Genomic DNA, 27,526 nt, shown 5'->3' with positions numbered 1-27,526 from the left:
AGGCAGGGTTTGGTTGGTTGAAACCAGCAAAAGCTTGTTTTATTTTCCTTGCTCAGAGGAAACCTGGGATATGTCATGTGTGGCATACACAGAAGTGAGTTATTTTTTTTCAGCAGTAGATAAATTGATGTGAGAAAAAATACACAGTATTGATTTTCCTTTTCCTGTGGCTTTTGAGAGGTTGTTAATGCAGCAAGTACACAAGAGCACTCATATGTCTGTCTGCACAGTAATCGCTAATAAATTGACTTTCTTAAAAACAATTTTTAGTCTGTAGTTTCAGTGACTTGATTTGTGGAGTAGATGATATCTCCTGGCACATAATTACTCATTTTTGGGCTGTGTAAAAGGGGGGAGGATAAATTTTCCTGCATTATCTGTAGCACTGAGCATCTCTCCTATTACTCACACAAGTTTTTTCTCTGTGTCTTCTTCCTTACTGTAGCTGAGCAAAGGGGTTTTTAAGGATCTGAGGCTTTTCTCAGTGTTAAAATTTACAGCACAGACACTTTCTAGAGCTAATTCTTGTGCATTCTGACACAGCAGTGGTCATGATCGTGACAAGGACAATGATTTATACTCAGGGGACCAACAATTTGTTTCTCTCAGTGTCTTCAGAGTGACTGCAAAGAACTTGTTTTCCTTTGGGAAAAAACCCCCAAACCTGCAGTAGGACCCATGGTGATAATCACATTAACAGTCCAGTGAGAGCAATTTGGTGACATGTGACAGAATGTGACATGTCAGGCTCTGTCAGTGTGCTGGTGGTGATGATCTAAGGATGCTGAGGAAGGCAGGAGCTGACCCATGGAGTGGGACGAGGTGTTGGTCCATGCTTGGGGAATTGTGGTGGGTGTCCTGGTCCTGATGCAGAGATGGGCACATGGTGATGCTTTGGAATCACTGGTCTTCATGGACACTTCTGTGATGCTCTTTGTTCTCACTGTTCTGGGCTTCCAGTCAACATTTGGTGGTCATTAATATTTTCTTCCCACTATCCAGTGCAGGATTGCATTGTGTCCAGTTTCTCTTGGATATGCTCTGCACAGTCAGTGTTATCTGGGATTTGTTCTAAAGCCTTGGTGGCACAGGGACCATGTTGTCACTGTTGTGAGAAGAGCCAGACATTGATTATGTTGCTCTGAGGTGATTTATTCCCAATAAGTCCTTGTCTTGGCAGTCATCTCAACTCTCATGGCAGTGATCCTTCTTCAGTATCGTTCCTGACAGAATTTTCCTGATTATTCCCTTGGTCTTTGCTATTGTTCTGATGTCCCACTGGTTTTTAGCCACTTTTCTGGTTTTTGGTCTCTCTTCCCATGGTGGTTCTCAAGGTCCTGCCAAATCACAGATCTCCACTCAGGAACCTTTCTGTGGAGGAGCAGAGACTGCACTGTGAGGTACAAAGAGAAATTTAGGACTTGGAATTCTTGCACGTTCCCAGCACTGCTTTTCCCCCCCATTTTATGTCCTGTTTACAGTGCAAATGGTTTCTGCAGGAGGGCCCTGGACATCTGTGTGTTTGGCTGTTTATTGCAGAAGGCTTTTAGTGGGTCAAGGAAGCACACAGAGGGGAGCTTCTGGAGTGGCCTGTGAAATGATTCTGCTTAGCTTTGTTTTAGCACTCCTTGCACAAAGCTCTGCTCCCTCCCCTTGGTTCACAGCTTTCCAAGCTGTGCCAGCAAAAGCAGAGTCAGGCTCTGCTAAACTCAAATACAGCACGGGGAACGTTTAATTTGCATTTGTGCAGAGGTGCTTAATTACAAACACCTCTCCTCCTGCCACAGTACTCCTGGTAGTTCCTTGATTGCTCCCAGTAGGGAGCTGAGCAGCTTTGAGGGTGGATATTGTTCCCTTAGGTTTAGGAAGGTTTTCCACATCCCAAGGAGTGTGGTGTGCTGTGAGATGGATGAGTAAAGGTCAGTGGTTTGATGTTCCCAGAGGGCTGCTTATTACAGGATGTAATCATGGAATCACAGAATATCCTGAGTTGGAAGGCACCCACAAGGATCATTGAGTCCAAATCCTGGCCATGCTCAGTACAATTCCAAGGATCCCACTATGAATCCCACCCCAAGGGTGTGTGTAAAACCCTCCCTGAGGGTTCACAGCATGACCAACACTTTTAAACTCTCTCTCTCAAGGATTTAGTAGGTGGGGTAGCATGCACCATCTGTAAAACCATGGATGAATTGGAAGAAAAGCTTGTGGTGAGACAGGAAAAACCCCAAAACCTGAGCTATTGCCTGAGGTAACAGGGGAATCCCCATTAGAAAGATTTAGATTAGAAAACACATCTGCCAAGAGTTTGGCTCTTGGAATTCCATCAGGGAAGTCCCACCTTATTTTCTTCTAGAGATTAAAAAACAAACAAACAAAAAAATCCCCCCAAACCCATCCTGAAAATACATTGCCTGTCTGCTGTATTATTTACATGCCTAGAACTGGACATCCTCTTGCAGTGCATCCAAATCCTCTCAAGAGATGGTCCCAGGATTTTTCAGGTCCTCCTTTGGACATGCAAGCCTTAGATCCAACTTGGAAATTGTCAGGGAAGTATTTTCTACTGAAACACAAATATCCCCTTCTCACCCCCTCAAGAAACATTAAAGCCTGTTTGGAGGAGTGAAAGTGCAGTACAACATTTAGTTATAAACTGAAGATTTCCAAGCTATGTTGACTTAGAGCATCTGTTAGTGAAACATGTCTGCTCTGCAGACAGTTTTTGTACTTGTGCTGTGCAAGCACATTTCAAACAAGCACAGCAAATGTGCTGCTGAGAACAATCCAGCAGTGCTGCTTGGGTCATTTAGATGACTTAATAGGTCTTTTCTTTTTCCTTGCTATCTGTATTAAATCAATGATTCATATAAATTATGCCAAAGGGAGTTAATTGTTATTGCATGGTATAAAAAGCTGCCAAACTACGGGCAAAACTCTGATTGCAGCGCATGGAATAAAATGGAGCTGTGTTCTGATTGCTGAAAGCATAAAATGGCTGAACCTGTCACCCCTACCAGAACAGCCTGAACTGGAATTCCTGTGGAAATAGTGGCAGCAAAGGAATTGTAGAAGCAAAGGTTTGGTGACTGTGGCATGTTTGGAGGTTTTGGAACATTTGGTTGTCTTCAGAACACACAACAAACATTAAATGTCAAATAGCCAGCTGAAAGAACTGTGCTTCTCTGGTGCCCAGATCTGCAGAGGAATTTAGGAATTTAACTTTGTTGGTTCAGGGGGAGTTGAGCTCCTAAATATCTTCATGAGATTGGACTGTGGTCTGTATAATTTAGTTTATTTCTTATCTCTGCAAGAGGGGCACTGCTACCGTTCTCTCTTGAGGTTTGCCCAGCACATTTTCAGGGCTTTTTGAAGAGGAATAGGTGCTTCTCAGGGTCTGGAGCTTGATTGTGTCTTTTCTAGCTTTTCAAGGTTGGACTTGATGATCTTGGCTGTCTTTTCCAGCCTGAAGGATTCCATGGCTCTCAGAGGAATGGTACAGCAAGGGCACTTGAAGACAAGCTCAGGTGCTACACTTTGCTGTGGAATATTTCTCACTGTAGCCAGTGGAGAGGCAAAAGAGGGTCTGTCATGTGTTACTTAATTTTGATGTGCATTCTGCACTAAATCTGACACGGCCCTTTCCTAGGGAAGCTGCATTTTACATGGAAGAAGCTCAAACAATGAGAAGTTCATGGAATCATGGAATGGCTTGGGTTGGAAGGGACCTTAAAGCTCATCTAGTTCCTATCCCCTGCCATGGCAGCGACACCTTCCACTGTCCCAGGTTGCTCCAGCCTGGCCTTGGACCCTGCCAGGGATCCAGGGGCAGCCACAGCTGCTCTGGGCACCTGTGCCAGGTCCTCTCCACCCTCACAGGGAAGAATTTGTTCCCAATATCCCCTTGATCCTGCTCTCTGGCAGTGGGAGGCCATTTCCCCTTGTCGAATAATATGAGAGCTGAAGCACTGCCTGTTGTACAAAGCAGAATGGAAAAATACACACTTTTAGTAATTGTTTGGAGCTAAGTCTGGGTTTTTTTCTGCAAATAAAAGTAGTTTTCAAATAGCACTAGGAAATAAAATAGAGGAGCATGTGGGATATGTAGGTCTGGGGTAGGATGGAGGAGGACAACATCAGGGAGATGTTGGCACAGAACAGTGTTTGGAATGAGAAGGTGGATTTGTTGGAGCCAGTGGGAAAGTTCAGGAGCACCACGACACATCAGAAACTTGGGAAATGGCCGTGCCGGAAATGAGGAAATCCACACTCTGCAGTGACTAAATAATGAATAAGGGACCATTTCTGGCCTGCTCAGTGACCTGACCCCACTGTAGCAGCGAAATGTGTGGGGTAAGGATTAATGTGCCTTAGGCAAGGTCTGTGCTGGGATTGGAACAGGAAATGATTAAAGTCCTTTGCAAAAGCTGGAGGAAAGCTCGTTATTTTGCTCTAATATTATCAGGAATTTTTATAATCCATGTGCAGTGTTCAGGAAGGTGATGTAGTTGAGTGTTGGGGGGCTCCCCACTATGATCTCTTTAAAAACTGGGGAATATTACTCTAAATTTTGGTGAGTTTTCCACCAGCACTGTAATACCTGTCCCTGTGTGGCCTAGGGAATTAAGTGAACAAAAATTAAGTCTACAGTGACAGAAATTGCCAATGACTTCTAGAGGAAGGAGAGATTGGGACTGCTTCAAACGAGTGCTTAATAAACCCCAGTGAAAGAAATGTTGACTTAACTAATTTTTAATTGCTTTTAAGCTCTTAAGTGAGTTTGGTATTGAAAGTAATTAAAGGCCTTGAAAGATTGTGGGGAACTTTGGGAACACCTTTATGGAAAGGCAGTTACTCACCTTAAAATAATTTTTACTGCTACCTAATCTGTCTGAGTCGCTCAATTAAGTACTTAATGAAGTGTGGTTCAGCACAGGGATGCTGCTCAGGTATGGCAGAATGTGTGTGCTTTGGGTATAATGGAAGGCAAAACACCTGATAAATAGTCAATTGTTGCTTTGAGAAACTTTATGGATAGATAAAAAAAGACCAGTCAGTTTTGTGAAGCCCTTTTTTGACCAGGACTCCTTTCCCAAGGCATACACAAGAACTGGAATGGGTGAATTTTCTAGAGCTGCAAGGTCTCCTTGCAGAATCACAGTTTAAACAATGTTTTCATCAGCGTGGCTCAGTTGGTTTTTCAGATGGAAATAACTCCAGCAGGAAGTGTCTCTGTCAATACAACAATCTCCAAATTGATTTTGTTGTCATGTTTCCATTGAGGACGGCGCAGAAAAGATTTCAACGCTGCCTTGTGCGGCTGCAGCAGAAAAACATCCTGAAGGGATCAAGGGCTGTTCTTAACCTGGAATTCAGGTTGAGAGAGGGGACTCTGCCCCTGAGCTCAGGTGAGACCCCACCTACAGAGCTGCCCCAGCCCCTGGGGACACAGCAGCAGCAGCACCTGGAGCTGCTGGAGAGAGCCCAGAGGAGGCCCCGGAGCTGGAGCCAGGCTGGGAGAGCTGGGGGTGCTCGCCTGGAGAGCAGAAGGATCCAGAGAGCCCCTTTAGGTACTGGAAGGGGCTCTCAGTGCTTATTTTCTGTGCTCTATTAGCAGTAGGATCTGTGTTCCCAAACTTGCTATTCAGCAATGCACTGAGCTGAATGATTCTGATATTCCAGTTATTCTCAGTTTGGAGATTGAAGAAAAGCCCTCCCCAAAAGATGGCCTGGGTAAATTGAAGTAGATTATTAAACCAGGCTAGAATTTATTGCCCTTTGCTTTTCTAAACACAATGAAGTGAAAATCAAGAATGAGGGCATTTGTCTTCAGTGTGTATTTTTCTGGATTACAAACTTTGGCAGATGTGGTGCAGAGCGATATTTCTTGGCAAACTGGCATGTTTGAAAGACTGGCCTTAGAGAAATGAGTCTCTTTTAAATAGAGCTAAATATAAAAGCAAACCAGCTCTCACTCTGTTTAAGTCTCTCTTATCTGCTGGTAGGAGTTCAGATTAGAGTGTCTGACTTAAATATCTCGAACCCACCCATCCTGCTGCTGCCTTGACTCCCAGTTCAGCACCTGAAAATCCAGGGCTTGACAGGAGCACGGAGCCCAGTGCTGATATTTCAGTAGCAGTTGTCCTTTTCCTGCTCTTTGGCTCCAAAAGCAACCTCTCCAGTTTTCCAGGGGATTAGACTCTTTTTTTTTTTTTTTTTTTTTTTTTTTTAATCAGTAACTGTGAGTAAGTAAAAATGCAGATGGGATTTGCTGCTTTTCCTAAGCTTGCTCTGCCCTTCTGGCCTTCTGCTGACATCCTCCAAGTGGGAAAGTTATTTTAAGGATACAGTGGAAGTGATGTCAAAGGGAGGTGTGGTCAGGGGTGACATTCAGAACCCTGATGTGTGTCACTTGCCTTGCTTGGGGGCTGAGCCAACAGGATGTTCCTGGAGAAAGGATGATGCCCAACTTTGCCAGTTCAAGGCTTTCCTCACTTTTCTTGCCTCTTGAGTTCTCACTTTGATCCTGCATGTAAAAAATGAAGGAGGATCCTGGGATATTTAATACTCTGGGGTTTCAAGAACCATCTAATTTTAGAAGCTCATTGCACACCTGGAGATGTTGAGTCATTGTGTGTTGTTCCATGGAGTTTTCCTGGAGGGATGTTTTCCCATGGTGGATGTGAGCAAGGTGCTGCTGAACCACAGGCCCTCTTCACCCTCTTCCTTAAAAACTCCTTCCCCTCCTGACTGGCCAAAGCCATTGCTGGTGATTCCCAGCAATTCCAGTTCTTCCACCAGCTGAGTGCTGGAGATGGGTCTTTGGCAGGAGGGAGCTCAGGAGCCAGAGGCAGCCCTGGGAGCCTTTCCCTCCTGAGCATCCTCAGTGTTTGGGGAATCCAGGGGTGAATTCCTGCTGGTGCTGCCCCTCTTGCTCCATGCCGGTTCCACGGGCTGTGTCCTGTATTTCCTGACTCCAGGGTGAAGCTGTCCCTGGGAGCCTCCCTCCTCCTTTGCCTGTTCCCCTGGGCTCTGCTGGTCCAGCTCTCCCAGGGCCAGCTGGTGAACCAGATCAGGGAACAGCAAGCCCAGGTTATTTTTAACCTGGATCCCTTCCCTCATCCAAGTCTCAGTACAGCTCTGGGCCACTCCTGATGGCTCCACGGCAACTGCCAGTTTTTAAGGAGAGGAAAGACAGGAAAGTGCTTCCAGCCAGGAATGACCCTGTGGTTTCCTGCAATGTTCTCTGCCTTCCAAAATTATTTCTTTCCATGCCTTTATTTCCTCCTAGGTATTTGCACAGATGTTTTCGCTTCCAGTTGCTCCAGGTGGATCTTTAATTTTAGTTTTTTTTTAATGTGCCCTGAGCAGAATGGAATTCAGATCCATTCTGGATAATTTGTATACATTTATTAACACTTTGCCCTATTCTTCCACAATTTAGGTCCTAAGTGCATTAGGCTCCATGACAAACGTCTCTGGTATCCTCTCTGTGGTGTCTCCTTGCTCATGGCTTAACACTGCAGCCTTCACTATTGCCTTTAAATTCTGTTTCTTTAATTCCATTCCCTGTGTGAGTAAAGGTGTCTGAATTAACCTTCACAATGAACCTGCCGGGGCTTTTCCCAGTGTCCAAATAGATTCTCATTAATCCCTCTTTTGTAATGCAGGGAAGGCTTGTGTTGAAGTGTTTTGCTTTGATTTTATTATTTTTATTTTTAAATAGAGGAAAAGGCCACACTGAGGCTGCTCTCACTGAAAGCTTTATTTTTATTTCTAAGACAATGGCTGCATATAAATTTTAATGCTGCACTTTCTGGAGGTTGACTGCTGTCAGTAGAACAGTCAGTATTTCCTTCAATTAACAATAATCTTAGATAATGAAATTGTTTTGTTTTCATTACAAAGTCATTTGTGACTTAGAAGCCCTGAGGTGCCTTATAATATATAACTTGCACAAGTGAAAATAATTATTCCAGAGTAAATTCTAAAACAAGTTTGGGAAAATTCTTGAAAACAGGCAGTAAAGAAAGTGAACATTGACTTTTGGGGAACTTTTCCCTTTTCCATTTTGAGGGGTTTGGTTACTCATAGGGCTAAACCCAAAATGTTATGGAATAGGATTTAACCCTGCAGAATGTCAGACATTTGCTGAATGTTTTTATCTTCATTTGATAAGCAGTTGTGGAGTGCATTTTTATGCTACCACTATTTTATCAGAGCCCTCTGCAATCCACCAAAGCAGGTGTTTTAATCACCACATCCCAATTAACTCAATCTATTTTATAATCCATCTACCCAGCTCCCATCACTGGAGTTTTGTGGAAAGAAGAAGGAAAATAATGGATTAAAAGAGAAATACAGAAGAATAATAAGATCATCACTGAAGTGTAGCTACTAAAACAAAAGAAGAAAACTAAATTTGGGGCATAGGAGGGAGGATAGAATTAAAAATCCTGTTTGCTGCTTGAAATAGCACATGGAGTTGACGAAGATATTAGGGAAGGAGCTTCCCTACTTAGTAGTTGCAGTAATCTTAGGAAATATTAAGGGATTTAATCTCTTTCATAGTAAGAAGAAAGTGGGAATGGAAGGAGGAATTCTGGGCTGCAGGAACCTGCTTTGGTATCTTTGCTTAACTTGATAAGAGGGATGGAGAGGGACTTTTTATGGGAGCTTGTAGTGCCAGGACACAGGGAGGGGTGTCCCAGTGCCAGAGGGCAGGGTTAGGTGGGATATTGGGAAGGAATTCTTGGCTGTGAGGGTGCTGAGGCCCTGGCACAGGCTGCCCCACAGGCAGGCAGGGCTGTTTTTTGCTGTGTTCCTAAAGTTTTCCCTGACTAAATCCCAGATCACACTCTTGATGAACAGGGCTGTGCCAACAGGACCTCTCAGCACTGTGCTATTTCCCTAGATTTTCCAAAGGCTTACCTTCTCACAAATTCATTTGCTTTTTCTCCTTCTTTAATGAGTGTCTTTGCACTTCCACTCAAAGACACTGATTGGGACTGATTGTTTTTCTGCAAATACATCCAAATTTGGTCAATCCTGCCTGTTCCCTGCTGGTTTTTGAGCAGTGGCAGAGGGCAGGGGTGTGTGCTGGCAGCTGGAGAGCCTCCTTCTCTGCAGCTTTTCACAGCTTCTCTCTGCAGCAGCAGCATCCACTCCCTCTGAACTGAATCATTTTGACTTCTGGTCAGGAAAAGACAGAAAAGGAGCCAAAAAACCCCAAAAAAGGGTTAATCTGCTGAGTGGCAGCACAATGCAAGCAGGTATTGATGGTGTTACAGCTAAAGAAAGATGCAGCACCAAGGTTAATGAGAGGTGGGCACTGTTCTTCTCCCTCTCTGTAGCAGCCAGAGCTGATCAAAAGGGGGAATGTTTGGAGAATCCCTCAGCATTAAAGGTTGTGGCAGTGCTGTCCTCCTGCCAAATCCTGGAAACCCTCTGGATGTTCAGCACCATTGCACACTCACCTTTAGTGCTTGTCAGCAAGAGCTATGGACTTCCTTGGTTTATACACACACGAGGATGTGAAAATGTCCCAAAAATGGGGACTTGGGGCAAACTGAGGTATCAGAGCAGCTCTGAAATGAAATAATAATGGTAAAGGTGTGGGCATTGAGGTGTGAAAGCAGCAAAGGAGTGGTTGGTGATCCTGTGGTTGATGCTGAGCCTGGTGCAGCAGGCAAGGCTTGCTTTCCCGAAATCCAAGGGGGGAGGAAGATGTGAGGGAGGTGCTTTTCTCCCCCATTTGCTTGAACACTTATTTTCAGCTTCTCTTTTGCCACAAAAGGAGTAATTTGTTTAATTTTACAAAATGTTACTGAAGCTGTTGGAAGTGGAGCTGCAGCCCACGTCTTCTTAATAAATGAGAGTGTGTATTCCTGGAAGGAAGTTAAAATGGGGCTGTGTTATATTTGGTACCTCCTGAAGTACTGAGGCTACTTTGAGTACAGAATGTGCTCTGAGAAAGACTAATTTGCCACTGCAGAGCTTGATGGGATGAGATTTGTCAAGTCCTTGTCTCTGCTGAAATTCACTTACACTTTCCTCTGTCTCCTGAAGATATTTTAGGGCTCTATCTCTGAATTGAAGGGCCATAAAAACAAGTCAAAAAGCCTGAAACCAGGATTAAATTCCATGCAATGAATATGCTTCTTATAATGTAGAAGTACTGAAGTCAAGCACCCTTAGAAACCACAGGTGGAGATGTTCCTGACCTCTTTTCCTGAGTGTGCTCATGCTCCTGCTAGCACCAGAGTTTGGATTATTGGGCCATTGGAGCATCAGCAGGGTGGGTTTTGACTTCTTTCCAAGGATGCCATCTCTGATGGCAGGTGGTGGCTTCCTGCAGGAGGCAGGAAGAAGAAAGATTCAGTAAAAATGAAGATTTTACTGTTTTCTGTTCATTTACAAATTCATGCTGTTTCATTAGATGCCTGGAAGGGTCTGGTGGTGCAATTCTACAGGGAAAGGTGGGATGTACCAGCACTCCCTAAAAAAACCTCAGTTGTTTTACTGGATTCAATGTTTTCTGCCTCCTGCTTTCTCCCCCAGAGTGTTTTTTGAGTGAATGTAAACTAATACAGGATCAGTGGTTAGAAACCATGAAAAAATATTTAATGTAAACCTTTTGGTACTGGGTTGATTAAAATAAACAACTGTTCCGAGGAGCTGGTCCTGCTTTGGGAACAGTAGGGTTTCTGTTCCTCCTTATAATGCATAAAGCATGTGGAGTGCCTCGAGAGCTTTTTTTGGGTGCTGCACTTCATTTTGAGGGATTTCATTTTCAGTTCTCAGAGCTTTTGTGTCAGCTGGGAAGGGAGGATGTAGGAGTAACATGTAAAACTCAGGCTAAAACCTGTTTAGTCCCAAATCCTGACAAATAGCTGGTAAACAAGTTTTTAAATGAAAGCTTGGACTTTGTTTTCTCCCTCTGGGAAGCTGGGAAGGCCTTGGTCTTATTGCCAGCTCTGGTGTCCCTTCCCTCTCCTCGTACCCTGCGGCTCCAGCGCTCCTCCTTTTTTTGCCTGCATTTCTTACATGTCCCATTTCTCCTTCTGCTCCAGTGGAGGTGAAGCCCACTCTGAGCTGGGAAGAGCCGTGTTTTCTTCCAGCAGGTTTTCCACAGAGCCTCACGGGTGTTTTTTTTTCTCTCTCTCTCTCTCTCTTGCTGCTGCAGAGCTCTGGAATGCTGTGAAGACTCCCAGCCCAGGCACACTCCTCTCCGGATTATCTCCATCCCAAGGAAGCTTGTATCCAAGAGGTACCAATTCTTCCTGTCTTTGTGCCCTTCAGTTTTAGCTGCTCCTCCCAAAACCCTTTCCCTGCTCCCTCCGCACAGGAAAGCCTTGGATGCTGTGGAGATTGCAGCTGTTGCTGTTTGATACTCTTCTTTCACTTTGCTACAGAAGCACTTTACATTTTCAAATAAGAAGTGATTTCTGGGTCAAGAAATGCATAAGCTGAAGCTCCAGCAACGCTCTGTGCCTGGTGTGTTTTATTGTGTTGATTTAGAAAGTTAATAAACATCAGGTCTTCAGCAGCCTGAGTAAAACACACAGTACTTATGTGCTGCTCCCATAAAGAATTGTGAGAGGGGTTCTTTTTTTAGTGTTTATTAGTTTTAATATCTTCCTACTAAGTAATACATTTTTGTTCTATATTAAAAAGGAGACTTGTGTTCATTAGCTGGGTCAAAATCCCCGGGTTGGCACAGACACCATTCCTGATATAAACTTCTGTCATTTGCCTGGAGACAGGCAAATTGTTTTCTAATAGTTTCTATTTCTTGGGAGAAGAAAGCCGGAAACAATGTTTTCAAATAGAAACTTTGCAGTGTCACTTGGTTGGAGCACTTTCTGTCTTAACTCCTTATTTTGGTTTATAGAGCCCAGCGTGATGAGACCTGAGCAGGTCAAGCCTTTTGAGCATGTACATATATTTTTTTATATATTTATATATATATGTGTGTAAGAGAATTTAATATGTTATAACAGTGGGACAGCATGATCTTCAAGAGCTGTGAAACAGGAACATATCTCCTCAGGAAATCCCTCTGGAAAGTATGCTGGGAAAATGTCCCTGTGTGCCTGCCCTTCATTTTTCCCTTAGGGATTCACACTTCCCCGTTGGGCAGAGAAGACACAGGGATGGCTGAAGTGTCTGTCTGACCCCATCCAGCTGTTCTTGTGCAGGAATATGGAAAAACCAGGCTTGACTCTATGTTTTTTTTCCATTTTATGTTTTGCTGCTCACTTAATGACATGAACTTTAAATGTCAGCTGCTCTTGGGTCTGCTGCACTGCGTTGGGATCAAACCTTTGGGCACGCTCTGACCCTTATCCTCACAATAATTTAGCACTCCAGCCCTGCTTTGGGAAAAGCTGCCCTAAATCAATGCCTCCTTTATAAATACAGACAAAATGTGGGTATTTCTTCCTCTCCTGCTACCCCTGCTTAGGTGGGATGGGACAGAAAATGCCAAGGATTTCAGAAAAGCTTTTCCTTGTTTGAAGCAGAATAGTGATGATCCCTTGTCCATCTCCTGCTTCCCCTTTTCCCCTCTTCATGCTAGAAAAAAGGATATTTTTTTTTTAAAAGAGGACTTTGAAGCTGCTCCTATCCCTTTTTTCTGTATGGTTCCCCAGTTTGGGCTGTGCAGCCTTTTTGGGATCTGAGAAGCAAAACTCCAGAGCTGTGGAAGGGGAGAGGCAAAGCCAAGGGTGGGTTTGGTGGCTGGTGAGATGGGAGAAGGGACACAAAGTAAGACTGGAAGTGATGGGTGGGAGATCCAGAGAACTAGATTGTGTTTTAAGTGGGAATATGTGGAGTGTTGGCTTTGCATAAGAAAGCTCCTGCTCCAAGGGCTCCTGGTCCAATCCAGCTCCAGATGAAGAAATTTGAAGCTCAGGAGTGGAATTGATGGAGCCTGTGGAGCTTTGGCTGTCCAAGCAGATCGAGGTTGCTCTCCAGGCTGTGATTGTCCTGCTGGAGATCTCCAGCAAATATTTACTTTTGGGTGACTTTATCTTGAGTTGAACCCCTCCCTGTTAGACACAGTGTTCATTCAGGAATCAAAAGGTGGAGGAAATGGAGTTAAACTTGAATGTGTGAGTGCTCCATGTCTTAGCTTACTTAGGTTGTTTCCTGCTTGGGAAATACCCCACTCCCCCACATGCTAATTGAAATTCCAGCAATTAAATAGTTAAACACGGTGTGTCTATAAAATCCATGTGTTTCTATAAATACCTCTCTTATCTCTGTAATGGTTTGGTTTGATGTAAATATTTTTAAATGTGCTTTTACATTAGGCTGGTTTTTATCCAGTGTGTGTGAGTGGAATTTGGAACTGGGCCTGGACTTCATACTTCTGCTCCTCAACGTTTCTGAACTCATGTGGAAAATTTCTGGACTTTAAGTCTCCTGAGCATTTCTGCCAGTTTGGTGGGGTCTTCACTGGGCTGGGAATGCACTGAATCCAGAGCATTTTGCAAGCAGCTCTTGGACACTTTGATGCTGTTGGGAGCATCATTTAGTGAATTTTTTTAGAGCAGGAGCTAATCCTTTTGTTCACAGATCTGAAGTTTTTCTGCATTGCCAGCTCTGTTTTGGAGAACAAAATTCCTTTCAGACAACATGTGATATGGAAAATGATTTCTGTCAAGCCAAGTTGTGTGCTGCATCCAGCTCTGGGGCCCCCAACATCAGCAGCACCTGGAGCTGCTGGAGAGAGCCCAGAGGAGGCCCCAGAGCTGCTGCAGGGCTGGAGAGAGCTGGGGGTGCTCACCTGGAGAGGAGAAGGCTCCAGGGAGAGCTCAGAGCCCTTGCAGGGCCTGAAGGGGCTCCAGGAGAGCTGCAGAGGGACTGGGGACAAGGCATGGAGGGACAGGACACAGGGAATGGCTCCCACTGCCAGAGGGCAGGCATGGATGGGATATTGGGAAGAAACTGTGGCAAACACATTTTAAAAGGGGACTTTTTAGAGGAGTGGATCTGACTCAGAAAAGTATTTGCAAGAGCGTTACCTAGGGTGAAATGCTGGGTCATTAATCTTTATAATTCATCACCTTATACAAGGAGGAAGTTTCCCTATGTGATCTCTTACAGCATCTCTAGGTACATCATAGAATTCCCAAATGGCCTGGGTTGGAAGGGACCTCAAAGCCCATCCAGTGCCACCAGGACACCTTCCACTGTCCCATGTTGCTCCAACCTGGCCTGGAATACTCCCAGGGATGGGGCAGCCACAGCTTCTCAGGGCTTCCCCACCCTCCCAGGGAAGGATTTCTTCCTGTGATCCAGTCTAAAGCTCTCTGTCAATTAGTAAAGTGTCTGTCTCCATCTTTCCCTTCAGGTTCCCTTCAGGTCCTGGAAGGTCCCCATTAGGTCACCCCAAAGCTTCTCTTTTCCAGGCTGAACACTCCCAATTCTCCCAGCAGAGCTGCCCCATCCCTCTGATCCCCGTGGTGCCCTGTCTGGATCTGCTCCAGCAGCTCAGCAGCAGCAGTGTGCTCTGTTCAAGGGCTCTGTGGCTGAGGTGAGCTTCTGGGAAACACCCTCCCTGTCCCCCCACCTTTCCACAGCGCCTTCCTGCAGTGTTCTCCACATTCCTGCCCTCACAAAAGCCGTGCTGGAAGCAGGGGCCTTTCTCTCAGATGTATAATTCAGCCCCTCTTCCCAGCGTGCCAGCCTTGTTTGTGTTGATGAATGAATGTTCCCTGTGTACAGCCTGCAGATTACTCTGCTCCTGGACTGCAGTCCTGCTCAATGTACCTGGTTCTGATTAAGTGCATTTGAATTTGGGAGTGTGCTTAATGAGCTACACCTTTCACAGATTCTTTTGTTAATTCAGAAAAGCTGCCTGCTCTGATTTATGGCTCCAAAAGGGGTAAACTGCCATTAAAAGCATTAATTAGTCTTGCTTCACTGCACAAAGAATAGACTTGGTGTGAGCCAGTTTTTGATTTAGCCCTTTGATTTTTGCCTAAGCTTGTTAGAGGGTCTGTATCTCTGGCTGTCTCATGCTGGATTGTATAATTGGAATTTTGTGTGAAATTCTTGGGCTGAAGGAGGAAGAGCCAATTATAATCAATAAAGTTGTAAGGCAGTTGGGCAGAACTTTGCAGATAGTTTAATACAGAAATGTTCCTTTTTAACATGTGGAAGTGATGACTTGGGATTGTCAGATTGGCAGGAAGGATATCCTGAGGGTTTGCTGTGAGCTCTGGGCACTGTTGGTAAACCTCAGGAAGGAAAATATTCTCAGGAGCCTTGGATCTGCCCATTCAGCTGCATGTGAATCCCAGAATCCCAGCATGGCTGGGCTTGGAAGGGACACAAGGCTCATCCAGTCCAACCTCACTGCTCAAGGAGGATCCCAAGAGCAGGTAACCCAGCATTGTGTCCACCATCCTTGGGATTGTGGGTTTTGGCTATCCCCAGGGAAGGAGACTCCACACCCCTCTGGGCAGCCTGTTCCAGTGCATGGTCACCTCACAGGAAAGTTCTTCCTCCCCTTCAGGAGGAACTTCCTTCATTCCAGTTTCTTCCCAATGCCTCTCATCCTGTTGCACCACCCAGCAGAGCCAGGTGGTAGCACTGGTGGTTTTTTCTCTCCCTCTACATCTTTATCCATTTTCTACAGGCTAATTGGAAAAAAACCAAAAAGCCCTAAACGCTGGAACATTGTCTGAGTTGCATCCTTGGAAATCCTATATTATATTGATGAGTGTATTTCAGTGTCTGGTAGTTCCTGTACTTCTCAATTCTGGCCATCAATTCTCCACACAAAAGTTTGAAAATTAATTGAAATGCAAATCATAGCCTAAGCTTTCTTTCCAATAGACTTTCCATAATTATGCTTGACTGCAAAAAAATAATTCCATTGCTATAATTTTGGTAATTGCCTCTGGTCTGTTTGAGAATTAAGATTTCCCTCTGTCTGTATAAGGTTTCCTTCTCTCTTAGATATTATCACATTAACTGCTCCATAAAAAGAAGGTTGGATTGGGCTTCCATCCCAACTTGTCCTTAAGGAGCCAGCAGTTGGATCCTCCAGCTCTGCCTTAATTTCCTGGCAGAACTAGAAGGTTCCTTCTCCCTTCCTTCTCTCTGCACGCCTGGAGAGATGATGGTGGTACTGTAGGACTTGGGAGTATTGAACTGGAAATATCCTCTGGATATTCAGGGAGATGGGAACTGCCTTTAAAACGCATTTTTAGCAAAAACTGGTTCCTACCAGCAGCACAGATATGAAATGACAAATGTCTTTGGAGGCACGGAGGTATTTAAGAGCTGTATTCCCTTCCCTGAACCATCCAAGTCCTTGGGGCAGTGAGTTTCCAGTTTCTGCCATGTTTGGCAGATGGATTTTCGGGTAAGAGTGAAAGCCTTTGAGCTGCTCTTTAGTTTTTCACTCTCAGTCAGCACATCCTTGGAGAGAAGTCCATCATGTTGGAAGCACTGGAACAGCTAGGGAAGTGGGAGCTCCCCATCTCTTCACAGCAACAGCCTGGGCTTGGTTATTCCCAGCTGCCACAAATGTTCCCAGCTTTGTCTCTCCATTATTTGTTTTCCTTTCCCATTGAAGGAAGTGGTTCTTTCCAGTAGGAGAAGCATTAAATTGACTTAAATGCTTTGTTTGCCAAAGTAGCTCTTTGAAGTGGATCTTTCAAGTTTCTTATGTGATCTGGGGTTTGATGAGACACATTTTAACCCAGCAATCTCATAGTGAGGAAGGAAGGGAGGGTGGAAGGAAGAGAAGGAACCTTCTAGTTCTGCCAGTTTTGATCCTAACTTACACAGTTTTCCACATTCCCTTTTAACACTTGACTTGTGCTGGAGCATCCAGACATTGCAGGGTGATCTGTGGGATCAGCAGGATCTCAGTGGCCAGCTTTTCCAGGCATGTCTGCAGCATTAAGTCTCAAACTGGAAAGGTAATCCCCTCAGGAGGCTTGACCTACTCTTCAAATTACTTTCTCCTGTTCTTTTGAGGCGTTGGCTTTTATTCAGATGGTTTTTTCCTCCTCATCAAGGCATCTCATTTAATTGCTGTGACTGCCAGGCAGAAACCTCACTCTCACTCTTACAGACCTCCTTTTCTTCAGCTCCTTCATAATAAAGTGGTTTTTGGAGCAGGGCCAGGCCTTTAGCCCAAAGTGTCTTCTGGTTTCATATCAAACAAGGGACAGCACAGCCAGATTGCTTCCCTAATCCCTCTTCCCAAAGACAAAGGTGTCAGCACTGTCTAGACGTTGGTGTTCCATGTGCTCATTCAAGGCTGAGGGTTCCCCCTCTCTCCCTTTCATCCCACACAATTGTCCTCAAAGCCTCCTAATCTGCCATTGCTCAGTGGGTGAAATCCCCCATACAATTTGGGATGGATGTGTCCAATTTGGGAGTAGGTGGTCTGTGCCCCTTTGGAGCAGTCAGTGAAACAGGATGAGTGAGTTCTTGCTGCTGTACAGACCAAGCATTTAAAATCTCTTTTTTCCCCATATTCATGCTCTATCCAGCCAGGAGATATTACACAGCAGCTGTTCTTAAACTTTTATATTTCTTTGATGGTTATTTAATGTCTTTCTTTGGGTCAACATTTTGCAGCTTTTCCATGGGGGAGTGGGTCCTTACAAGCTACAGATTTGGAGTAGGAAAAGTAACAATTCATATGGTTTCCTGGTCCTTTGAAATTCTCCTTCTGGTGATGTCAGGCTTTGACCTCTTCTTTCTTTGGAAGTGTTCTGCTGGGAAGTTTAGCTAATGGGAGATCATTAGGATCCTGTTTAGCCTTGGATGTGGTCTGGTTCTGTAATGGAGAGGTTAGGTACAAAAAAATTAGGAAAACTGAAGACAAATTGATAGCAGGGAAAATTCACAAATTCTTTCTGCCCCAAGTTCTTTCTCATTTCGGAGTTCCTTACAACCCTTTTGGGGGAGGAAATTTTCCCTGGGAGCAGAGTCTGACTCCCCCAGCTGCCCTCTCCTGTCAGGACACTGTGGCTGAAAATTCCTTGGCACTTCAGTGTGCTCCCTGTGCCTGTCTGTCAGTCTTTCTGCCTGTCACAGCTGGGAACAAGGAGAATGGTTGTGTTTTGTGTGTTCTATACAGCTGAGTGTGTCATTTCAAGTTAAAAATAAGACATCTTTAATGTCAAGATTGCAAAGTTCAAAAAGCAGAACGGGGCTGGTAGTCAGTAACTGCACTTTTCAGTTCGTTCTATATTTATGTGAGGCCTTATCAGCAGGATTTCTGTCCAGGATTCTCTCCCTAAAAGTCATTCATCCATGGAAGGTGTCTTGGGCTGAGGGCTATGGCAACTAGGGGATATTTAATTACTTATAACTTGTGAGTTCCTTGTTTCTTCTCTAGGCTCTTCTCTAGGCATTTAAAATCTCTTTAAAATCTCTTTCAGCCTGTATTAGTGGAAGGTGTCCCTGTTCATGGGAGGGGATGGGAATGAGATGGGCTTTAAAGCCCCTTCCAACCCAAACCACTGTGGGATTCTATGGAAACAAGCAGCACTCTACATTTGTGGAGCTGCTGTTGCCTTGTCTTTGGGTAGGTCAGGTTTGAAAGGTGTTTCTTCAGCAAGAGTGCCTGGAAAAGAGCTGATTATTCATCAGAAGTTATCAGTAAAGGGGTTTGCTGTTGGTCCCAGGTACTGCTCAAGGATTATTTTGCCAGTTCATTAAAGCTTGGATGGGGATTTACCAGCTGATAGCTTTGGTTCCCCCGGTGGACTCGGGCTGGAGCCCCTAAACATTTTGCATTTAACGTTGAAATAAAGTGGGATTTTGGAATGAGAAGCCAATCCTCCTGTTAGTTTAGAAAGGATTACAGGCAGAGAGTTTGCAGGCTGGGGACAGTAATTGTGTGTAGCTGTGCTGCATGGGAAGACCACAGCAGTTTATTCACTGTTACTGCTCCTCTCCATTTCTGCTCTTCTTGGGGTGGAACAATGACCCCAGAATGTCACAGCACACCCTCAGGCTGCCTTCCCCCAGCTGCCAGAGTGCAGGAATGGCAGCTCCCCATCCCCGTGGTGCTCCTGGCCTGCCAGAGCATCTCCCTGCAGGTCAGTTGGGAATCATTGCTCCATTTGCCACGTGCAGCTCCAGCCTGGCTGCAGAGCCTTCAGTGGAATTCACGGCCTCTGCCAGGGCGCTGCATTGTTGTCAGAGCCCCTGAGCTGATAAAACACATCCTGACTGCATCCCTGGCATTGCATTCCTGCATGTGAGCTCACTAACTAGCCTAGGAATTTGTTGGGTTCAGCCCTGGGGATTACAGAGTGGGTGTGGGTGTTCTCAACTGTAAATCCATACATTTTATTGTTTGAAAAATTCATTTTCCTGAGGGTTATTTGGCACTGCAAGTGCATCAGCAGGATCTCTGTAATGCAATCAGAATATCTTCTACACAAGAGGAAATGTGTATTCTTTTTCCTCAAACAAAAAGACAACTTGCTTTACGAGGAAAAAAATTTCCTTTCACAACCTTAAAATAATTCATTGGGGAAAAAGAAAGCTTTTTGTTTTATGAAGGTTTTGTGTCTGCAGGATCCCAGCTGAATGCCATGTAGGAATTAAGTAGTGCTAGTGTTGATTTTTAAAAAAAAATTGGAATTCCTTGGACATGGGAGGTTATCAGTCAAATCCTGCTTAGAGGAATTGTTGTAACGTGCTGCCTTCAACACCTCACTGAGTCATGGGGATGGGCAATAATGTGAGCAGAGTGGGCAATGTTCTCCTGATAATTTAACTAAATTATCAGTTGTAGTAGGAGTATCTGTTGGTAAAATGAGAGGAGAAAATCACCCTTACACTTCCATTGTCCTTGTTCTCATCCCCCTGCTCCAGGGCTTGCTGCCAGTGCAGGGAGAGCATTGCAGGATTCCCTGTGGCTCTGCCTTCCCCTGTGTGTGTGTTTTTATAGAGTTCCTCCTCTTGTCTGCTCCTTTGATTCTGCTTTTTCCTCAGAAGGCCACACACAGAGCTGAACCTTCAGTTCTCCTCACCATTGTCATCTTTTGTGCCATTTTCTTTATCCTTTTCCAGTCCCACCTGTGAAATAGGTGTGGTTTAAAAAAAGAAAACCCAAATGCCAGGTTTATGATCCCATTTTTGTGTTGCTCTGCCGTGGCTCACAAATGAGGGTCAGCCTCAGAACAGACACAAATGAGTTTTAGTGGCTCTTGAATATTTTTGCAGGCTGATGAATTTAAAGCAGTGGGAATTAAAATGTAAAGGTGCATCTGGGAAAGGGTGTCCCACATCTGCTCCATCAATGGCACCAGAGGAAAGGGCAGGAACTGAAGCCCAGGAAGTTCCACCTGGACAGAACTTCTGCCAGGGACACCTTCCACTGTCCCAGGCTGCTTCAATCCCTGTCCAGCCTGGCCTGGGCACTGCCAGGGACCCAGGGGCAGCCCCAGCTGCTCTGGGCACCAGTGCCAGGGAACAATTCCTTCCCAATATCCAGCCTATCCCTGCCCTCTGGTAATGGGAGGCCATTGCCCCTGGTCCTGTCCCTCCATCCCTTGTCCCAGTTCCCTCTCCAGCTCTCTTGGAGCCTCTTTAGGCACTGGAATCAAGAAAAAGAAATGCAGCATTTAATGCATTTTTTAATCATTTGGCAATTTCATTTTCATTGCATGGATAGAAATATTACAGCATTCAATCAAGCATTTCAGAAGCTCCATTATAAGTGATTTTTGGATAGCCAAAAATTGCCTCTAGGGGATCTTTCTAAAACATCAGCCACTGCAATAGGAGCAGGATTTATTGTTTTATTCAGCACACACACGTTACCTTGCATGTCTCAGCAGATGATTTTGCTCTCTGCACTTCTCTCAGGGCTCTCTGAATCTCCCAACTTAATTATGACTATTATGAATAATTTAATCTCCACAAACATTGCTTTGTCTCTTCTGTCTCTTTCCCAGTTTCCACTGCTGGTCCCTGCAAAGGCTCTGGGAGCACCTTGCTGTCATCCTTTTGGAAGTCTGACAATCCCATGTTTAATACAGGCTGTTTCCTATTGCTTAACTACTCCCTAATCCATAACATTCCCTTTTCCTATTGTCCTACAACTTTAATTTTTTAATAGTGTCTCGCTGGGGCTTTTGTAAGCAGCTTTTTGAGGTGGTTTATTCCCCAGTCCTGGACTCTTTAGCAACAATTGAAGGATTTGGGCTGAGTTATTTTGCTTCCCATGCTGTGTCTGTTTATCTGAGTGAGGGCACTGCAGCATTCCAGCCACTTTGCTTCATGGGAGAGGAGACATTGGCTAATTCCATGATAATCCTTAGGACACTTGTTAAAGATAAGGACAAGTCTTGTGCTGTTCCATAGTGAGAGATTTGAATGTGATAAAGGATTTTCAAACACATCATGGACAGGGCATTCTGAGTTTCCCCTGACTTTTAAAGTAAACAATATTTGATTCTATTGACTTCACCATATATTTGCTTTCTCTTCCCTCATGGATTTCTCTGGAAATTCCCAATCTTTCCATACTTAGAATAAACACGGAGCAGATCTGTATGTGCTATTTTTACTTTCTAGCTTGTTTAAGGTGTTCTGTAGTTTTGTTTAAGCTCTTCTTGGTTTGGATTTTGACTCATTTGCTTCCCATGACTTTGTTTTTCACTGAGCATCCTCCCTGCTCTCCCGTTCCCCCATTTTTTGGAGGTTCTCTCACATTCCTCAAGCAGACCACAGGCAGAGGCTGTTGCCTTTAATTTGCCCACCTTTGGACTCTTCTTACATGAAATGATCCATATTTTAAACCCTCCTGTGAACAGATGCAAATTTCTATGTCGCCCTACTCACTTTAGAGAGCACTGGCTTTTTCCCTGTCCCAAATAAGATTTTATTCTTGGCAGGGAAGAGCTGAAGTGCTGTTTGTTTGCAGAATTTCCAGATGACTGACGGCATGCTCAGCCCTCGGAGTCCTCACGGTAAACACAGCTCTTGCTATTGGAAAAACACATCAGAAATCCCAAAATAAAGCAGGGAATGTACAGTATTCCCACGTTAGGAGCACCACGTGGGGCTTTTGGTGGCAGTTTGTTTGATTCTGAGATGTAGGAGAAGTGAGATCTTTCAGATCTGTTCCAGGGAGAGCCAGAACATATTTTTTTTCTTTTTCCTACTCATCCGGAAACACTTAGGAACGAGCAATTCCACCTCTTTGTCTTGTTGATGGCTGTTTTCTCCTGGTATAAGGAAATACTTTCCACTTGTATTAGATCATTATCTCACAGGGATGTGGAGCAGATTTCCATTTGCTGTTCTTGGCTGGGGAGGGCAAAATGAGAGAAATCTGCTGGAAGCTGGGGAAAAAAACCTGAGAATATGAAGTGCCTTAAGCTGCTCGACTGCGTGTTCTGACTTAGCCTGAAAATCCCTCTTTTTTGGGGTGCCTGTGGTGAGAATAAGTGAGGGAGACACTGTGCCACTCATGGGATTGCTGCTGTATTGTTATTTTTATTTGGGGCTGGCAAAGCCTCTTGGTGCCAGTTGGATGCTGAACCCCGGGATGTTGGGATGCTTTTTGTAACTCTACCAGTGCTAAATCCCTGTCCCACAATAATTCCCAGCTCTTTCACCTGTGTTTCAGGAAGCCTTTGAAAAGGGAGTTGTCAGGTCAGATGGTCTTTCTTTAATAACTAGAAATCCCCTGGAATTTCTTGGCAAATACCCTGTAGGATATGCTCCTGGTATAGGTACCCAGCCAACTCTGGCCTTGGAATAGCTCAAAAGCCATAAGTAAATATGTTCTTGGAATTACATTTTAAAATTGGTTTTCATATTTAACTGGTTTTGAAGTTAAAACCTAATTATGAATATTAAATTCAGGTTAAAGAATCCAGTTTTCTTCTAGTTCTGCATTAAATGAGCTGCCAGAACTCACCTGGTGGTGACAGGTTGGGAAGGAACATTCTCTGAGGTGGCATCACTAAACTGCAGACTCCAGCCTAAAACTGTATTTTAAACATTAATTTGCATAGAATGGAAGTCCTGTCTTTCAGAAAAAAAAAATTAATTACCTCTCCCCCAGCTGGCCCTATCTATGATGAGCCTGCAGTGGAAAAATAGGATTCATGCTTTGGAAAAAGGGGTGTTTGCCAGATTCTCATCTGAATTCTAAAGAGCAGCTTTGGCTTTGAAATGAGCCATGAGTTCACGGTGCCCTTCTATGGATGAGTGAATGAAGGATGGATTTGGGCAGTGCTGTCTGTTTTTCTGCTCCTTTGTGTGACGTGGCCAGTGCCGGACATAAAATCCAGCGGAAAATTCCCCCATGTGTTTTGTGTTGCTGGAAGTTCAGGTTATGCTGCTTGATTCAGAAGGGGACAGTGAAACACATGTTGGCAGCAGTTGAAAGGGACAGTGTTTACTGGTCATCCCAACTGGTCTCATCCCAGGAAACATCAGCTGTTTGTGCTGCTCAAAGCACTGCAGCGCTTCTGGAATAGGGGAGCTCTTGCAGCTGTCCCAAACTGGCTCCTCAGTGAAGCAGTTTTACCCTCTCCAGGGTGCCTTGGATATGATGTAGAAATCTGAGGGGCCAGGCAGAGTGAATTCCAGCAAAGCCATGACAGCCACGAGCCCCTCCTCAAATTGTAGCTGATTTCTGGGCCAGGGAACTCCTAAGTGGTGCAGTTGGCTGATTGGGTATGTTCTGGTCTTGTTTTGCTGCTCTGAACCAAGATCACTGTGAAGAGAATGAGAATTAATTGTAGCACCACTGGATTAATTGTACACTGGAGTTCCTGCCCTCAGAGTTGCTGAAAGTTTGTCTGGATAAGCTCAGGAGCAGTACAACTATCTAGTGGTCCCAAAGGTCCATAAGTGGAAAAACTTTGGGATTTTGAATAAAAAATGAAAAGAAAGTAGACACACAGAGCATATAAATACTTTACCCACTGTGCATCTTTTCTGCAGTCATTAGATACCTTGAAAAGATCCCTTCCAACCCAAATCTGTGCATGATTCTGTGATCCTGATGATGAGGAATGGTCAACTCTGCTGTAAATTACAAAATCCGATGGAAGCTGAATTGGTACAGTCTCACTGACCATCTTAGACTCTGCTGCCTGAAAAATTTCATCCCTCTATTCCAAGGCTCCTGAAAGCAGTTACTCTGGAGCCATTTAGTTGTGACATGACCTGGCTTGTGTAAAATGACACTTTGCAAGAAGTTAATAGAGCCATCTGTTTTCTCATACTCTGATTGCTCATTGAGCCCAAACAGCTCCATGGATCCAAGGAAAGCAGGGAGCCAGAGGGGCCAAGTGTTGAGGGGCTGTTCTGAGGCTCTCAGTGTGGGTTGAGACTCCATGGCTCAATCTCCCATCCATGCCCGCCCTCTGGCACTGGGAGCCATTCCCTGTGTGCTGTCCCTCCCTCTCTTGTCCCCAGTCCCTCTGCAGCTCTCTTGGAGCCCTTCAGGCCCTGCCAGGGCTCTGAGCTCTCCCTGGAGCCTTCTCCTCTCCAGGTGAGCACCCCCAGCTCTCCCAGCCTGGCTCCAGCCTTCAGAGCATCTCCATGGCCTCTTCCTATCATTTTGGAATAGCCAAATTTCTTTCATTTTCAAGGCAGATCTCTGTAATTTCCTTTGAGCTTTGCTTTAGGTTTATGGATATTTTTAATGTGGTTCCAATGCTGTGAACAAGAACTTTTGACTTGTGTATCTGTGAATTTGCAGTGATTATTGACTGAGGTGAGAAAAGGGAAGTAAATCACTTATCCTGATAGAGGGTGGATTCTAACCACATACTGGGAACAAATTCTTTCCTGTGAGGGTGGGCAGGCCCTGGCACAGGGTGCCCAGAGCAGCTGTGGCTGCCCCTGGATCCCTGGCAGTGCCCAAGGCCAGGCTGGACAGGGTTTGGAGCAACCTGGGATAGTGGAAGGTGTCCCTGCCATGGCAGGGGTGGCACTGGATGAACTCTGAGGCCCTCCCAACCCAAATTCTGGGATTCTGTATCTTTCCTTGTCCTCTTGCTGTGTCCAAACCTGGCAATGTGTTCAGAGCATCTTTGGGTGACATAGCTGCTGTTGGCATGGTGCTGCTGATCCAGCCAGCCAAAGTTATGGAAGACTGGAGCTGGAAAAATGATGCCTTGTTCTGCAAGTTCAGGGATCCTTAATGATTCATCTTCAGGCTGTTTGCAGCTGAGGGAGCAGAGCAAGACCCAGCAGTTGCTGATGGTGAGAGCAGGGGAGCTGCCAAGGCACAGGCAGTGGCATTCCCTGGATTCCCTGGCTGGAAGGCTTTCCTCAGCCTCCCTGCTGAAGAGAGAATAAGTTTGTAGATGCTTGAAGGGCCTGTTCAGTGCATCTCTCCTGACTTCCTCTCAAGCAAACCTGGGACTTTATGTATAATGTCACCTTCAGGTCAGTAGCTTTCAGTTAAACCAGTGCTTGTGCTTCACAGAGATCCATATTCCATACTGCATGGGTTTTCCCCAGAAAAGGAGTCATGGGATAGTTTAGAAATCTGGACAAGTTTAATTCTGTGGAGCAGCTTTGGATGAATTTGAAACCTCTGTTAGTTGCTGTCTTTGGATTGATTGGTGATGGCTCTGTCAGGAGATACACAGACCCGTATGAAGTCTCCAACTCATGTCAGGAATATGTAGGATATGTGGGATATGGACCAGCAGATCACCTCATTAACTCAGTCACCCCAAAATCCTGGCCAGGAGGGAGCCAACCCCCCCCTAGCTGCAGCACAGCTTCAGCCCTCTCCTGGGACATGGGATGCGGGCACAGACATCAGGTCACGCCAAAGCAGAGCAGGGTGAGATGTGTGATTGCCCCAGGGCTGATGCTGAGAAAAAAGTGATGTGCAGCCGTAATTAACAGCCACTTAATTGAGTGATTTGCCCAGGCTGTGTAGGACACAAAGCAGGATGCGTGAACACCCAGCCATGGGTGTTTTGAGCTTTGCAGGAAATGAACCGAGGTCGTGGGCAGAAGCTGCTGGAGCAGCTGTGAGCCTCTTTTTTTTGGGAATGTTGAGAGTTCCCAAACCTTTCCAGGGCTGCACATACTCACTGTTCTCATCACCCCTGGGAAAGTAAACCTCAGAGTTCCTGCTGCTCATCTGAAACCCTACTTTGTTTTTTGAGCAAACACTGCACAGCCTTAAAAAGCCCAACAGAACAGGATGCTTTTTCTTTGCTGGTGAAAGCAAGTGTTAAGGACTGGATTACAAGATGGGAAATGGAGTTGTATTTTTATGGGGCTCTTTTGTAATTGCAGGATTATGTCTAACAAAGATCCTCTTCAGCTACACCAGTATTTCATTCCCTTTGGATGCTGGTGACCCCAGGGCTTTCCTTACCACGTTAAACTCTCTGAGATGGAGTTTTTCACTCTATATTCGAGATGGAATTTCCCTTTTCTGCTTCTTAGTATTTTGTTAACCTATTTTAGGAATGATTTCTCTGGATTTATACCAAATATAGCAGCCATGACTCAGCCTCTGTTCCTGGTTTTGGACTCAGAGATGCACTTGCTGCTTTTGCATTCCCTCTGCCTCTGTAATTTCCCCCTCTGAGTTTCTAATCTGGTCCCCCTGCATTCCTCCAGGAGCTTCCTTCAGTTTACATGGCTTTCCTATTGATGTCAGGATTTTCAGGATTGTCACAATATTTTATAAATGGGCAACATCAGAAGAATTCAGCACAGGGAATAGGACAAGGGTGGAATGCTTTTAAACTGAAGGAGGATGAATTTAGATTAGATATTGGGAAGGAATTCCTGTCTGTGAGGGTGGGCATGCCCTGGCACAGACGCTGTGGCTGTTCCTGAATTCCTGGCAGTGTCCAAGGCCAGGCTGGATGGGGCTTGGAGCAGCCTGGGACAGTGGAAGGTGTCCCTGTCCATGGCAGGGGGTGACACTGGATGGTTTTTAAGGTCCCTTCCAACCCAAAGTCTGGGATTCCATAATGCACCATATCCAGGCTGCCAGACTGTCACAAAGCCCTCAGCTGGCATTTTAATGTGCAAGTGACAGATCTGGAGCTGCAGTGTTCTTCTGGAGCTCTGGGGAGATCCTGTTCCTCCATTTGGCACCCGTGGAGCAAAGTTCCTTGGAAGCCTCCTCCCCAGCACGGGCTGTCCTCTGCTGGAGCCGTGGTGGAGCTGTGGCCTGGCTGGAATCAGTCACCCATGGCACACATTGTCCAGGACTGGGCTCACACTGGGCTCACACTGTGGGGTGCAGAAGGCTGGAGAGGCTCAGGAAGCTTGGCAGTGATGCCAGCTCCAAGTTCCAAGGTGGTTCAGGGGCTGATGAGGATTTTTTTGAGTGCCCTCTTAATTGCTGGTAATTGGCAGCACAGCCTGAGCAGTTCTGTCTGGTGTTCAGTTCTCTGTTTGCCTGCTCTGATGTCTGCAGAAGATTTGCAGGATCAGATGGCAGCAGTGAATTGCAAATCAGGAGGATTAGCATTTGTATCAAATATGCTCCAGCAGAAGGAGATTACAAGTCCTGGGTCAG

At 45.1% G+C, this 27,526-nt stretch overlaps 1 protein-coding gene across 6 annotated transcripts in view; it reads left to right on the top strand.

The window, feature by feature from the left end:
• Window positions 1-27,526, top strand: part of FAM168A (family with sequence similarity 168 member A) — a 129,829-nt gene that overhangs the window by 27,977 nt on the left and 74,326 nt on the right. For 4 of the 6 annotated variants that reach the window (XR_013181095.1, XM_054627675.2, XM_077174618.1 and 1 more), the window contains one exon: window positions 11,186-11,269. The exons of the other annotated variants lie outside the window; for them this stretch is intronic. Coding sequence is in view for 1 of the 4 variants with exons in the window: in XM_077174619.1 (XP_077030734.1) it covers window positions 11,186-11,203 (18 nt within the window). In the remaining 3 variants the exon portion in view is untranslated. Of the gene's footprint in view, window positions 1-11,185; window positions 11,270-27,526 lie in introns of those variants that run through there. 6 annotated transcript variants of the gene reach the window in all.

This window comes from Agelaius phoeniceus, chromosome 2 (genome assembly GCF_051311805.1).
Source record: "Agelaius phoeniceus isolate bAgePho1 chromosome 2, bAgePho1.hap1, whole genome shotgun sequence".
In the NCBI taxonomy this organism is placed as follows: domain Eukaryota; kingdom Metazoa; phylum Chordata; class Aves; order Passeriformes; family Icteridae; genus Agelaius; species Agelaius phoeniceus.
The sequence above is the reverse complement of the archived record's forward strand: the minus strand, read 5'-3'. Positions and strand labels throughout refer to the sequence as shown.